Raw genomic sequence first — 15,506 nt, 5'->3', positions numbered from 1 at the left:
CCCCGGAGCGGTGCTGGTGGCACATCCTGAGCAGCCACCCCACCATGGCCACTGTGGCCCAGTCTTTTACTTCTCGGTGCCCGGAGGTCTCTGCTCCGATGCCCGTTGCTGCCCGTGCCATGGGCAGTACTCCCAGGAGACCCCGCAAGCTCCCCACACCTCAGGCCCAGGAGCCAAGGCAGGCCCTCAACCTCTGTTTTCCATATCCTATCTGTAAAATGGGGATAAAAGCATCTTCCCAGCAGGCTTCCTAATTGCTTGTAAATCACTTTAATGCCCTGGGCTGAGAGGTGCTAAGTGCAAATCATGTAATTATTTCAAGCCAAAGCATATTTCATCAAGTTAAGGGAAACTCTGCTTCAAAAAACCCCATGCTTTTATTGGATAAGAGCCTAATTACCAGCTTCTCCCAGGAGAAAAGAGAAAGTGTACACTGACAGCAGTGCAAGAGGCAAGTTACAAATGCCCAGATCAATTAATGGCAGAGAATGCGTCATCTCTAGAGAAAACAGTGGTTATTTACCTCGGATGAACTAGAGGAGCCCTGTGCTCACTGCCTGTGCCCCCTCCTGCTCAGTCACCCCCAGCCCATGCCAGCGGTGGAGGGGACGGGTCTCAGCTCCCTCCGCCACCCTGAGCCAGGGCCGGGCTGTGAGGCGGCACAACCGCTGTGACGGGGCGCCTGTGCCCCCAGGGAGCTGCTGGTGCCCCACAATTGCCCAGGCCAAATTAAATCCCCGCGCCCCATGCCAGCTCACGAGCTTTGGGCTGGCAACTCTTTTGCCCTGAGGCCCCAGCCTGGCTGGGGAGCGCCAGCTGTGAGCATGGCTGCCTGTGTGCCCTCCTGCCGGCAGGCCTGGCCGCGGGCAGGCACCAGTACCGAGCCAGCCCTGCCTGTGTACCTGGCAGCAGGCGTGCGGCAGCCCCGGCCAACTCAGCAGAGGTCGGGGCAGCTGCCAGACCTCTTTCTTTCCCACTGCGCCCATTTATTAGCACAGCCGGAGAGCGGCTTTCAGCCACACTCAGAGGAGGAAAAGGAGAAACGGTGCTTTGCCGGCTCGGACGGCATGGTGCAGCCCTGTTGGCCCAGGACAGACATCCCTATGCCTCTGGGCAAAGCCCCAGCCTGGGGCACGGCAGCATTTCCCCCCTGTTGAACAGGGCCTGGCTCTCCCACGACGGGAAGGGTCACCAGCCCCCCTGGAAACGTGCTGAGGGGGTGAGCTGGTGGATGGTGCCGAGCTCCTGCTGTGACAGCCAGTGTAAAACAAGCCACGCTGTTCTTCAAGAGCTGCATGGGGCACAGCCAGGGACGGCAGCCCTCGCGTGCTGCCATCACACCGCTGAAGCCGTTTTAGGCACTGCTGCACGTGCAGCTGCAGGCAGGGTTTTGGGAGGCTGGCCCGACACCAGTGCCCTCTCCCCCCGCTGCCCCCCAGCACTCCCACCACGCCGGCCCCTCGCAGCAGTGAAACTCCAGCACGCATCCCCCGTGCCCCTAATGCACCATCTTGTGCCTGTAATTCACTGATGGGGGAGAATCTGGTACTCCCCAGCCCTGGTCTGTGGGGTGTCACACAAAGCGTCCCTCTGGATTTTGCCTCGGTGGCTGTGGCCAGCTCTGACAGCCGGGTCCGGGAAGCTGACGCTGCGCGCTCCTAGCTGCTGTCTCAATTCCAAGGGATAAATATAGACCTGCCCCTTGCACTACCCCTTCACTCCAGAAGAGATTTTACAAGCATTAAACACGGCCCCACCGTGACTGACAGGCACATATTGACGGACACATGCGGCCATCGAAAGCCCTAGTGATTTGCTAATGTTTATTAACAGCTACATGGTCTCCCTGGGGCGGAGAGCCCGGCTTCCCCATGTAGGGCGCTGGCCGGCCTTGGTGGGGACTCGGGCACGAGGCAGGATGCTGCGAGGGTGCTGCAAAGGGCACCAGATGCCAGGGGGCTCGGGGTGGGATCCTGTTGCGTTGAGCTCACCCCTCTTAGGAAAGCAAGTTATTTTTTGATCCGTTCCCAAACGCTGAAGTCCCGCAGGGTGGGGAGGGAAAGCAGCGTGATTCCCCGCAGACAGGCAAAGGTCTCGGCACAGCCACACTCGTGCAGCCTTTTTGGGGGGTGCCAGGGGGCTGTGCTGGGGAGGGGACTGCACGGGGGTGACATGGCACCCACGATGGGGCTGGTGCTGCTGGGCTCAGCCTCAGTCTCCTGCATTGCTAATGCTCACATTTCTCTGTGTTTCCCACCCAGGGATGGACGGGAACGCCAGCGCCGGGGACACAGAGGACCATCACAGGAGCCCCCACCGGAAGGTGGTGAGTCTTTTGGGGGCTGCTGGCCACCCTCTGAGAGGCGAGGCGGGGGCTGCTGCCAAGGAACTGCTTCGTGGCTGATAAATATAGTTACTTTGCTTTAGGAAATGCTGCTTCATCCCTTAGGCAAAGTGTAAGTGCTTTGCGCAGGGACGGGAAGGGGCAGCAAGGGGTCTGGCTGGTGGTCTTGGGCAGCGAGGGGGGTTAGGAGGGATGGGGACACTTGGGCATGGACCACGCTCTGCACATCTGGCTTTCAGCAGGAGGAACCCGCAGTTAAGAGATGATCTGGTCCAGAGTGAGGATGGGGGAAAGACCCTGGCCTCCCTCAGGGCACCCACGACTGTCAGCACAGCGGGATCCTGCCAGGGATGAACCCCGGCTTTGCTTCTCTGCCCGGAGTCACTCCAGCTGCCACGGTGGGCAGCAGCCTGGGGCTGTCCAGTGTCCCAACAGCTCCCACCGTGGCTGTGCCCCTCCCTGCCCCTGCACGCTCCTACCCCAGCCCGCCCCGCTCCTCCTGCCCCTTGTCCAGGTGCAAGGGACTGCTCTGGGATCATCTTTGGTCCTGGGCTGCAAAGGTAAAACACTTGTGAGGTGTTGCAATCCAGACCTAACCCAGGTCCCTGGCTCAGGAACCTCCAGCAAGGACCTGGCAGTGGGGTCATCCCGTCCTGTCCGGCTGCCTCACACAGACCTCCCTCAGCCTTCCCACGCTGCCACGGAGCGCCCGTGGCCTCTCCCCGCCGGCAGGATGGGACACTTCAGCAAGTGCTGGGTTTGCAGCATGGAGCCAGGAGAGCTGGAAACCCTTCCTTCCTTCCGAAAGCCTTCTGCGGGTTCCCCGGGTGAGAGCCCATGGGGGGCTGTCCTTGTGTCCTGCCACATCTCTAAGCAGCAGCTTCCGAGCCAGGGCCCTGCATACAGCCCATGCGCTGCCCTCACTGCCTCTGAGCCGCAGCTGGCGTGAAATCCAAAGGGCTTTTCCCAAAGCAGCACTAAGCGTCGGTGCAGAGCCCCTCCGAGCAGTCCCCACTACTCTGGCAGTCCAAAAAAATGTTTTCAGAACAGCTGCCAGTAGCATTTCTATTTAATGGGGAGGAGAGCGGGAGGAAGGAGAACTCCTCCTCCTCCTCTTCTTCCATCACTTGCTCCTCCATGGGTGTCCAGGCAGCCCCCACATCTCCTCTCCCATGTCCCTGCCGGCAACTCATGCTGGGGCTGCTGCTTCCCTGCTCCAAAACCCTCTGGTTTCATCAGCCCTGCATGGTACAGGGCTGTGGCCATGCAGGGCCCGGCTCAGGAAGGGCTCCAGCCTGGGGTGCGGGACCTGGGCCAAGCATTGCCTTTGCTGTACGGGCGGCCGCGGGCATTTTGCCGGCAGCAGCGCTCTGATGCAGGCGTGCTCCCAGAAAAGCACCACTGTGGCTTTAACCAGGTCCGACTGGGGCAATCAGTGGGATGGTGATGGTTCACAGCCCCCCTGGGTCTGGCCCAGGCTCTCCAAGGCATGAATTTGGGCGTTGGAGTCAGTACTTTCCCTCCATTTGCACTGTTTTGCAGTATTTATGCATCTGAGCTGAGTTTAATCCCCCCTGATTCGAAAGTGTTTCCAAGCCAGACTTTCTGCCAAGCTGTCGGCCGCTTCCCGGCTCCCCTGGGGCACCCGCGGGGTGTAAATATCTCACTTGTCGGCCCTGGCTCCAATGGGTGCCCGTGGCCGGCGGGTTTCCATGGCCTCAGCACAGACACGGGGCGATCCTGCTGGTGCCACTGCTGCACGGCTGCGCTCACAGCGGACACGGCAGCCTCGGGGAGACGTGGCCGGGGCGGGCAAGTGTGGCCCTGACACAGCCGGGAGCGGCTGAGCCATGCAGCAGCGTTTGCATTAAAGCACAGGGAGGTGATGAACCCATCCAGATCTCAGCATCAGCCCTTCTCCCCAGCGGTACCTGGCTCAGCCCTGCCCCGAGCTCAAAGCGAGGTCTGCACCCTCTCCCACCTCACTGCCTGCTTTTGGAGGTGTAGAGCCTCCAAGCGGTGTAGGCATGGCCACCATGTCTCGTCTCAAGTGACTCTTGGCCAGGTGCAGGTACAGAGAGATTTGTGTTCCCGAGCTCTGGACAAATGAGTTTTCACCATTGAGGCAAAACGCAAGTTCTCGCTGCCTGGGGAGATGCTTTTCCCTGGAACTTACTGTAATTAAAATATAACAACACAGGGATTTCTCCAAAGACTACACACTTGCTCACATGCCAAGAAAAACAAACTGGATGACCTCTTTAAATAATGCCACCTGCTGTCATCTGTGGTAGCACTTGAGCTCAGAGACATTGCAGAAGCGTGGGAACAACCCTGGCCCCCCCAGATTACAGGTTTTCTTTGGTCATGTTCACACAGGTGGAAAAAGATGAGTTTCTGTAAATGCCAGGACAAGGAGACAGTACCCGACGTGACGGCAGTGATGTACGTGTCATGGAAAAATGGATGCTGGGATCTAAGCGATCTTAAGTCAGAACAGCCAAAACTGCCTCTCTTTAACTCAAGAGTGATGATGGGAAAATGGAAATTTGAAACATTTCCAGCTATTAAGTGCTTTTGCATTTATTTTTGGCCAATGAGATGTTCAGCTTGCATGTGGGGGTTGTGTTCTGTAACTCTTCCAGGAAAATAAGCATGAGGAGAAGGTCCAGGATCCTGACAGAGGGGAGGACGAGACCAGGGCAGAGATGGGGAGCAAAACCTGGGCAGACCTGGCTGGGGAGATGAAGATGTTCCTATGGAACCCAGAGGAGAGAACGTGCCTGGGGAGAACGGCCAAGAGCTGGGGTAGGTCCTTGCTCAAGCCCCGCTTTCGGGGATCATTGCCTTTTCTGCTTCATGATGGATGCACTTGCCTGTGAATGTCCTCGATAGCTTGGACTGACCACTCCCGTCCCACGTTTTCAGGGTAGATGTTTCTAACCAGGGCAATAAAGAACTAGTGAGGAGGACAAGCAGAAAACCTTGGGCAAGTTACCCTTGGTCTGGATGTGAATGTTTACTGAGAATGTGAAAGCAAAGATTTCAGGCTGCCCAGACCACGTACTGGGAAGAAATTAAGAGCCCGACCAAGCACAGGGGCTGCAGGTCGGTCTGCCGCAGCCACGCAGCCCTGCTGCCGCCAGTGAGCCGGCTCCTGCCTGTGTAAGTCAGGAGCCCGTGGGGAGGTGGCTTCGGGGTCGTCCGTGTCGGTGGGGGAAGAGTGCCCGAGTCGCGGGGCAGGCGTTTTGGGGAGGGTGTACACCGCGGGGCTGAGCAGCCCTCCTTGCCTGCGTGCGCCTTGGCTCTGGGGCGGGAAGGACTGGTCATCGCTGCCACCCCGCAGCCTCCCGGGGCGTGACATGGTGCCCACAGCAGAGCCCACATGTGCTACCGGGGCTGGTGAGCTGGGATGTGCCAGTGAGGGTTGGGAGCGCCCTGACTATTTTATCCATATCCACACGGCCTTCAAAAATTCTCGCTGCGCCTGGAGGTGTCCCGGGTGGTTCAGAGCAGCCCACGGCTGCAGGGCGAGCACTGCTGCAGGCTCAGTTCAAGGCCAAGGTGCCACGGCACAGGCGACGCCGTCCACCTTTGCAGCTCTGTGCTGCTGACAGCACACAGCCCCCGCAGCGGGGTGAAAACGCTACAGGCGTTGGGGGAAGAGTGGCTGGAGAGCTGCCTGGCAGAAAAGGACCTGGGGGTGCTGGTTGACAGCCGGCTGAACATGAGCCGGCAGTGTGCCCAGGTGGCCAAGAAGGCCAACAGCATCCTGGCCTCTATCAGCAATAGTGTGGCCAGCAGGAGTAGGGAAGTGATTGTGCTCCTGTACTCGGCACTGGTGAGGCTGCACCTCAAACACTGTTCAGTTTTGGGCCCCTCACTACAAGGAGGACATTGAGTTGCTGGAGCATGTCCAGAGAAGGGCAACGAAGCTGGTGAGGGGTCTGGAGCACAAGTCTTATGAGGAGCGGCTGAGGGAACTGGGGTTGTTCAGTCTGGAGAAGAGGAGGCTGAGGGGAGACCTTATCACTCTCTACAACTACCTGAAAGGGGGTTGTGGTGAGGTGGGTGTGGGTCTCTTCTCCCAAGTAACTAGTGATAGGACAAGAGGAAATGGCCTCAAGTTGCGCTAGGGGAGGTTTAGGCTGGATATTAGGAAAAATTTCTTTACTGAGAGGGTGGTCAAGCATTGGAACAGGCTGCCCAGGGAGGTGGTGGAGTGACCATCTCCGGAAATGTTCAAAAAACCTGTGGATGTGGCGCTTCAGGACATGGCTTAGGGGACACGGTGGCGCTGGATTAATGGTTGGACTTGATGATCTTGAAGGTCCTTTCTAACCTAGTGATTCTGTGAAAATCCCCAACCTTAGCCCAGCGCCACGTGCATGTCCGCAGCAGTGCGAGGCTGTGAATTGCCGGGGGCTGCTGCTTAGCGCTTGCAGCCATCGGCAGCTGGCACTGGCAATGCGCTCGCAAGCCCTGCGGCCTGCCCGTGCCCCCTCCAAGCGCTCTGGGGTCTCCTGCCAAGCCTGTGGGGACAGCCAGGAGAAACAAAGGAAACTACCCACAAGCACCGAAGGAGCCTGAAAACCCGCAAGCGTGAGCCTGGGGCAGGCCTTGACACCCACGTTTGCTCCCCCCGTGCCTTTTGCTGGCTGCGGATGCAGCTGGTTTTGCTGCTCCTTTGCTGGATGGGAGGGCGCAGACCGGCGTGGGGAGCAGTGTGGGGGTGACCCACTTAGGGTTTGGATTTCTGGAGGCTCTGCCAGGCGCTGAGGAAAGCCCTGTGAAAGGGCTTGCTCAGGCTGGAGTGCGTGTGGCCTCAGCTGGCTACTGCTGGAAGTTATATATACCCTCCTCAGGGAGGGTATAGCGTGGTGTGCTATACGGCCCTGCTGCCCTATGGATGCACAAATACCCCCCGCTGCATACCTGTGTGCTCACAGGCGTGTACAGGGAGACAGGAGAGAAGCATTGAAGCTGCTGTGAAAAATCAAATTTTCTTTTAAAATGAGAGCATCTGGAGGTGAACGGAGCTGAACTTTCCCGCTCTCATCTCACGGGTGAGGAGGAGAAAGTTTGCCCAGCCTGGGGCTGCTCCCCCGTGATGGCCCTGACGGTGTTCCCCAGGGATGGGGGGCTCAGGGGACTCATGCTGCTAAAATGCAGGGAGCCAGCTGGCCACAGGGTCAGCACTGGGGGCTGCAGCCCCTGGGGAAGGCTGTGCCTCCTGCTGCACTGCAGGAAACATGTGAACGGGAACGGTAGCAGCACCAAGTCCCAGGAAGCGGCGGCTCGGCACCCCAGTGGCATCTCCAGCCCCGCCAGGCTGGTGCAGAGGCACCGTCCCAGCATCATTGTGGCAGGGCTGGACAGTGTCCCTGCTGTGCCACCAGCAGTGGTGACAGACCCATCTGCCCCAGCTCGGCCCGCAGCAGTACATGGCTCCGCAGTGGTTCCCAGCACCGCGGCCCCAGCAGAAGCACACATCTGCGTTCCCAGGGCTCTCTCCGAGCTGCCGGCACGTTTCTTCTGGGAAATGTTTGGGTTAGGGCTTCACTTTGCTTTCTGAGCCACTGAGTTTTATTCATAGGCCGTGGCCTCTTGAGACATCCTCAGCCATCAGCCTGGTCCAGAGGAAAAACAACCCGTTCCCTGGACATCAGGACTATGGAACAGCCAGCAGTGCCGCAGCTCCCAAGCGACACTGCTCGCTTCAGCCCCAGCGCCGGGGTCCCTGCCGCGCAGGCGACAGGAGTCGGGGCAGGAGCGTCGCCCCACAGCCCCCACCAGGAATTCAGCTGCTGCAGCCACTGCTGCGTACCCCCGCGCGTCACCATGCCGAGGTTGGGTCTGTCTGTCGGAGAGAGCCGAGGCAGGTGGACTTATGGACTTGGACCCACCCCAGCTCTGGGAAGGGCCATGCGGCAAAAGGGGTGTGGAGCCAAACGGCATCTGCCCCGGCCCCGGGGCTGGGCAGGGAGTTTGTCTGGCTGACAGTCCTGCACGCAAAAATGCCGGGATCTGCGTGCAGAGGGGTGCTGCGAGCTTCCACCTCTGGCTTCAGAACTGCGGAGGACACCATGCTGAGCATGGCTGCGTATCCCTGCGGGACACAGCCCATGGGACGTGTTCTGGTTAACAGCCGCATACCCTCTCTCTTTTGCAGGCTTGATCTTACTGTTTTACTTCATTTTCTACATGTTCCTGGTGGGAATGTTTGCCTTCTGCATGTACGTGATGCTGCTCACGCTGAGCCCCTACACACCCACGTACCGGGACCGCGTGTCTCCGCCAGGTACGTACCCCAGCCAGCCTGGCCTCGGGCACTCACCCAGCAAAGCGCTATCAAAATGGCAGGCAGGGACCTCGGGTAAAGCCGTGCTGGAGCTGTACGTGCCTATGGAAAACTAGCCCTGCATAACAAGGGGTGTTATCACTCACCTCAGAGCACTGACAGTGCTGCAGGTTCTCTGCAGAGGATCAAGCATCCTAAACAGCCCCATGTGAAACATTAATTCTAATTATACTAATTTTTATTCTAATTGTGCTAATTAATAGGCTAATTATTCTCAAGGTAAATGAGCAAGTTTAGGCATTTCATAGGTGATGCTCCTTCGTTTTGGTTGCTGCCCCTTTATACCGCATATCTTCAAAATAGAATGCAAACCAAGAGCAGCTTTTGTGCATTATTATTTGGGGGAGTCCTGGCAAGATAATGTTCAAAAACTCATTTTCCTGCTGTTGTTTAAGAACTGACCTGGTCTAGGGTGAGGATGGGGGAAAGACCCTGGTCCCCTCAGGGCCCCCACTGCACAGCGGGATCCTGCCAGGGATGAACCCCAGCTTTGCTTCGCCGCCTGGAGTCACCCCAGCTGTCACGGCACAAAAACACGTTTTCGTGTCAGTGGGGAATGCGAGGGCCCCTCGCCCGGCTCCCTGCCCGGAGCTGGCTGCGTGGCTGGGAGCATGGGGGACCCCTCGGCCTCCGCGTGCAGCCCCAAGCCCATCTCTTCCCTGCAGTGCTGCTGAGATCCTCCAGGTCTCCCGTGTTTCCCAGGATATTTTGATGTGCGTGGTGTTCTCTGGGTGTGAAATGGAGGTGAGGGATCAGCGGGTTGAGGAGAGAGTTTATCTGTGAGCTGGGGCTGCCGCTCTCGTGCCTGTGCCCAGCCCCAAGCCCAGTCACAGCGCAACCAGCCCCTGCAACACGCGCCCCAAGCCTGTGGCCAGTCCACCCACGTCTGCTCTAACAGGGTCCGTTTCCTTCTCCAGGAGTAATGATCAGACCATACCTCAATGGGTTCACCATTGCCTTCAACGTCTCTCAGCCCAGCACGTGGCAACCCTACGTGGACAGCATGCACCACTTCCTAGCAGGTAAGCTCTTCGGCACCCCAGCAGCCGTGTCGGCAAGTTGTTTGCATCCATGCACATGCACACACAGGGCAAGGGTCTCCTCCTGGGGCGCAGATCAGCTCTCGGCATCTTGCAACTCCCCTCTAGAAAGGGAGGCCCATAAGGCGGTCACGGGAGCTTCTGTGAGAGGGAGCCTTGCCTTTCCAGGTGGGACTTGACACGCAGATGTGCTCTGAGAGCATGGGTCTGTGCGGGTCTCGAGAAACATTAACGAGCCTCTTGGTCCCCACTAGCTTATGATGACAAGGTTCAAGAGGAGAAGAATATCGAGTGCGTCTCAGGACAGTACTTCATCCAAGGGGGCAACGAAAGCGAGGAGAAGAAGGCCTGCCAGTTCAAGCGCTCACTGCTGCAGAACTGCTCTGGCATTGAGGACCCAACATTTGGCTACTCTAAAGGCCAGCCCTGCATCCTGCTGAAGATGAACCGGGTACAGAGAAAGCCAGTCGTCTTAGTTCCTTCTTTCAGTGCATCCCAGTGTGACAAAGACCATGCAGGGACCAAAACTCCTCCACTTCTCAGGCCCAGGGGAAGAGGGGACTAGAATCCCAAAACCTGCTGGTTCATACCCACTAGAAAACATAAAAAAGAAATGCTACAAATCTTGCTCGATTTGATTTGCTGAGGCCCGAGTGCTTGGAGGGTTTTGTGCCAGGCCCCTGTGTGGGAGGAACTGAGCTTTAAAGGCTACACCTCGGATCCCAGTCTCTTCTTAATGGGGATTTTTGTAGAATCGAGTTTATTTGAAATCTTCTAATAGCATGGTGGCTCAGTGCACACTGCTGGGAAAATAAACATGGGGGGTGCGTGAGCTGCGTGGGGAAGCGGCTGTACTGCTCCAGGGAGTCTGGGCTCTCTGGATGCTCTGCTCTGCCTCTGCGCCCAGGCACGGGCGAGCTGCACTGCACGGGGCAACAGACCCTGCTTCTAGGGGCACGTAACTCCTGTCCTGGGCAACGTGACTGGCACGTAGAAGAGCTTAAGCCCTGGAGAAGGGAGGCAGCACGTGCTTGGCACTGCGTTTCATACGAGCATGGGTGTCTTGTTTTTTTCAGATCATAGGCTACCGCCCTGGTGCTGGGGTCCCCGTGAGCGTGGACTGCAAAGTGCAGGTACTGCTTTCATTCGTGCTCAGCAGTGTGGTGCGTAGAAGGCCAAATGTCTCCCTCTGGTAGACCCCACCCATATCTGTCCTCATTTGAGCCCCAAACACTCACAGAACCCACCACTGCCGATGCCTCTGGGCGCAAGCGGGGGCCGGTCTGCTGAGAACGATGGAGGCCACCGGTCTTCTGCTTCCCACTCTGGCCCTCGCCCTCCGAGCACTGCCGGCTCCTGCCAGCCTCACCGGCCGCGCTCTGCTCAGCCCCCGAGGGCAGGGCTGGGTGCTGGGGTGCCAGCTAGAGCCTGGAGCTGCGGGGGAAGTGGCAGCAGCTGCTCACGTCCATCCCCACCCTGTCCACAGGACCCTCGGTCCAGGGGAGCACCCTGCAAGCCAACAGCCAGAGGGTGAAGGAAGGGCCCCCACTGCCCAGGCAGCAGCTGGGTCATACCCTTAGAGAGCGATAAAGCAGCAGGCAAGCACGGGGAGGGACCGACAAGCAGCAAATTCCGTAACCCTCGCCTGTGCCTTCACAGCACCGTTGCGCTCTGGCCCGCTGCAGCAGCGGCTGGCTCTCGCCGCAAACGCGCTGTGTGCAGGCAGGCAGGTGCAGCTGAGCCCTGACGTGGATTTGCGAGAGGTCTGTACGAAAGTTCCTTCGCCATACTCTGAAGGGAGCTATATTTTGTGTCACACGTGTTACGTGTGTACCTTTATTTTTTTTTGCCAATCACAGAAAGGCAATGAGAGCGATCTCAGGTCGGTGGACTTCTACCCTGGAAACGGGACATTTGATCTCATGTATTATCCCTACTACGGCAAGATCACTCACGTAAGTAAGGACCCTGGCATCTTTGGCATGTCTCCTTGGGAAGGAGCTGCTGCAGAGGGTACAGATGTGCTTTCTGGCTATTTTGGGCAGATGCAGGCAGGAGGGAGGCCATGGGCACTGGGATTATAGCACTCTATTTCTGTCTCTAACAAACTGCAGGAAATCCTTGGGTACTCCGGTTCCCCCTTGCCAGTGATGGAAATGATTAAATTTATCTGGAGACTAAGACTGGCTTTGTTAACTCCCAGAGAAGGTCTAAACACCAGCATTTTCCCAGGGCGTTAGGGAAGTTGGGGTGACACAAGGGAAGAAGGCTGGGGCTTCTGTCAAAGCTCTGACAAAACCACTTCAGGGTGGCTCAGAACAGAGCAGACCAACATTGGTGGCTATTTCTGACCACGCTGGCCAGCGCTGCTTTGTCTGTGCTGGGCTGTACGGTGTTAGGAGGTAACACACCTTCACAACAGAAGCTGAAATGGAAGAGGCGGCAGGCACTAGACTCCTATTGCCAATACTACCGCTGGCTGAGGATGAGTAACAGCCCCAGGCGCCGGGTCTACGTGTCCTTCGAGCACACAGGTCCGAGGAACACCACCGATTTCTTAGTACAGGTCATAGGTTGGTTTTTAGAACTGCAGAAAGTATTTGGGAGTCCCATTATCCGGTGCTACTTGTCCTGGCCTGGCTAATCAATCCAAGGGGCACGGTGCAGTGCAAAACTCTGACGTGATCCCGTCTCTCTGAGGCACAGGCAGGCTCAGCTTCAGCATCCCCAGGGACCATGATGGACATCAGGCAAACGCACTCAGACACCTGGTAACCATGAACCCATCGCTAATGATTTTTACTGGACAGGAAAGCACTGCCTGCTTTTCTGCTCCTTCAAAAATTACACTTCCATCTCCCTTCTTTTCAGGTCAACTATACATCCCCACTGGTGGCTATGCACTTCACAGACGTGAAGAAGAATTATTTGGTCCCTATTCAGTGCAGCCTGAATGGGAAAGGTATTATCAACGATGTTAACAGTGACCGCTTCCTGGGCCGAATCATCTTCACACTCAGCATTGGAAAGTAGCCACCACAAACACTGGCCACTTGGGTTAAGTCAATCAGAGGCTTTTTCCTTTTTAAAGCATAAAGCCAGCATTTTTTTTCTGCTAGGAAAAACAGGCACATGGAGATTTTTATTAATTTATTTTTTGTTCATAGTTAGAAAACAAATGAGATATAATGGAGTGTGGAACTACATTTTTCATAATCTGATGTAAATCATTATTAGTAAAAATTAAAACTTATCTCCTGGGCAGAGCGCCTGCAAAAGCATCTCAGTTTTGATTAAAAAAACCCCTCTGGTACCTGAACACTATTTTCTTAAGGTCTTTTACAAGCAACCCCTGTGGAATGCATTTTTCCTGGCTTTAAAATTTAATCTTTACCATAGTTTTATATGCATTTCTCAGGCAAAAACTAACAAGAGAGTAGTTTATTAGCACTATTCTTGTCAAAATAATAACAAAAATTCTCAACTATGCCTGCAATGACACAGTTAAAAAGTGAAAATGGCAGATCTCAAAACACCTCCTAGGATCTTCAGCACCAGGAGCATCTCGACTGCAGCATTTTACAGAGCTCGTTCAGCACACCCAAGGTGTTGGAGCAAAGGCCACATAGAAAATCATTTGCCCTTGAACCTTTGCAGCTGTTCCTTTCTGAAGTGGGAAGATGAATGCATTTCTCCCCCCTCCTCACGCCAGTACTTCTCTCTGCCCCAGGCATCCTCATCAAGTCTATGAGGCAGGTTGGAGGGCAAGGACCTCGTCGCTCCCTGTCACGGTTGGGAGGCTGACGGCTCCTTCCCCTCTTCGTGCACGGAAGTGCCAGTGAAATGTGTTAGACCCCCTCAAATATTTCAGGCCCGTTCTTCCCTGTTCCAGAGAGGTGACAGCTAGAATGCTACAGAAAACCAGAGGGAAAAGCTTATTGGTTTAATCGTTAAAGGGGTCAGCACTGGTATTAGTGAAATCATCAATTTCTCATCCTGAAAGACCGATGAAGCACACCCGCCCTCGTCAGAGCAGAGTGCTGCTAACCTGCAACCTCTGCTGCCCGCGCCCGTACAGCCTTCGTACTGAACGGAGACGCGCTAGTCTGCATGTTACAAGCTACAAGACCCGAGCGGGAGAGGACACCTTAGGATAATGTGCTAGTTGGAAAGCACACTTACTAAAATTACTGACTGAACAAGAGCATTATGGTATGTTCGTCCTACATCCTAGTCCAGGTACTTAATTTGCCATCGGTTCCTGATCTATATAAGTCTTTAAGAAGTAATTTTTTGTATTAGAAATAAAGTGTCTATAGTAAAATTAACTCTACGGTACCATTCCTTAAACACTGGTGTAAGAGATGCAGTTTGTGACTTTAGCTCCCTGTGCCAGCCTGTTAGGGACTGAATTTCAAAGCAGCATGTAATGTGATCCTTGAATTTTGAGCACTTTATTAACCTTCTAGGGCCAAAGAGTTCAGAAGCCCAGTACAGTAAGGCTCATTATACGCTGAAGTATCACAACCAGCCATCAGGGAAAAAACTATTTATTAAGAACTGTTAAAAGGTTGAACCAGAGGTAGTTTAGGAACTAATGTTGCTTAGATGCGGTTGTCCATATGACGCTGATAGAGCTAGGGCAACATAATCATTCTGCCAACACAACTTACCTGAAAGGGCATGCTCTCATCAATCAGCTTCTGCCAACACTGCTGGGGTAGCAGCTCTTCCTTTGACATTAGAAATAACTTAAACCCACAATTGTTTCCCTACCTGCCAATTGCTTTAGCACTTTTAAAACATTTATATTTCTGGAGGATGCTGAAAGGAAGCCAACCCCGCCACGCTTCAGGCCACAAAATTTAACAGCTCTCCAGCTAGCAACAGGGCAGAACTGTATTTGTATCTTTTATATATATTCCCTACCTGCCAAGTGGAAGGATTCATGAAGCAGCTGGTACTTCAGCAGATGCTGGACTCATGCTTCGACCCAATCAACAAAGAAAGATCAACTAATTGGGATGTAAATACATGAACAGCTTCGAAGCAGAAGTTTGTTTCCTCACCAACACCCAGATCCAGGCATGCTGACAATCCCATTGGAAAACCTCTCAGAAATGGCACGCGTGTCTACTTACGCTAAGAGCTTTATAAACACCATAGTTAACTTTATTTTCCATACACATATTCTGCTTTCAGCATACTTGTACAGTCATTTCAAGATTTGGAGAATTGTATACCCCACTCTTCATGCTACAACAACCTTAAAGTGCTGGGTCCATTTCTGACTTCTATTGAAGCCCAAAATAATATTTTTTATGTATATATAAAATGTGTATATACATGCATCTAGGAAATTGCCACATTTTACTAAAATAACCTAGCAAAAGTGATGCAAAATACTTAGATCTGCAATCTGAGCATGAAACCATGGCTGGAACCCATCTGCTGGCAGCAGAGAAGGAACACATTCTGCTAAGCAGGTGTTACTCGGAAATTGCCAGGCTCAAAATAATTCACCATTTACCCCTCTGGCAGGGAAATCAAGTATTGCCAGAGCAAAGGTACAATGCAAAAGACCAAGACAACCAAAACACACAGTCCAACTCAGCAGCATTAAATTACACTCCCCAAAAAACCTGACAACTTGGTCAAAGAGTCCATATGCGGTACAAAAAGCAGGTTTGTCAGATTCAGGTAAAGCTCCTCTTTGGTCACAGTGAGGATGAGAATAATTGAACATCCAGGTATTTCTCAA

General features: G+C 54.8%; 1 protein-coding gene across 1 annotated transcript; it reads left to right on the top strand.

Annotated features, from left to right (window-relative positions):
* Positions 1-4,936: 4,936 nt before the first annotated feature.
* Positions 4,937-12,778, top strand: ATP1B4 (ATPase Na+/K+ transporting family member beta 4; the record flags this gene model as incomplete). Its single annotated transcript, XM_082004347.1, has 7 exons — positions 4,937-5,152; positions 8,517-8,645; positions 9,623-9,727; positions 10,000-10,196; positions 10,822-10,878; positions 11,605-11,700; positions 12,617-12,778. The coding sequence occupies exons 1-7, from the start codon at positions 5,053-5,055 to the stop codon at positions 12,776-12,778; spliced, it is 846 nt and encodes a 281-aa protein (XP_081860473.1). The 5' UTR covers positions 4,937-5,052.
* Between the last annotated feature and the right edge of the window lie 2,728 nt (positions 12,779-15,506).

Source organism: Phaethon aethereus, assembly GCF_964289735.1.
Source record: "Phaethon aethereus genome assembly, chromosome: 10".
Lineage (NCBI taxonomy): Eukaryota > Metazoa > Chordata > Aves > Phaethontiformes > Phaethontidae > Phaethon > Phaethon aethereus.
This window is presented reverse-complemented; position numbering and strand designations above follow the sequence as displayed.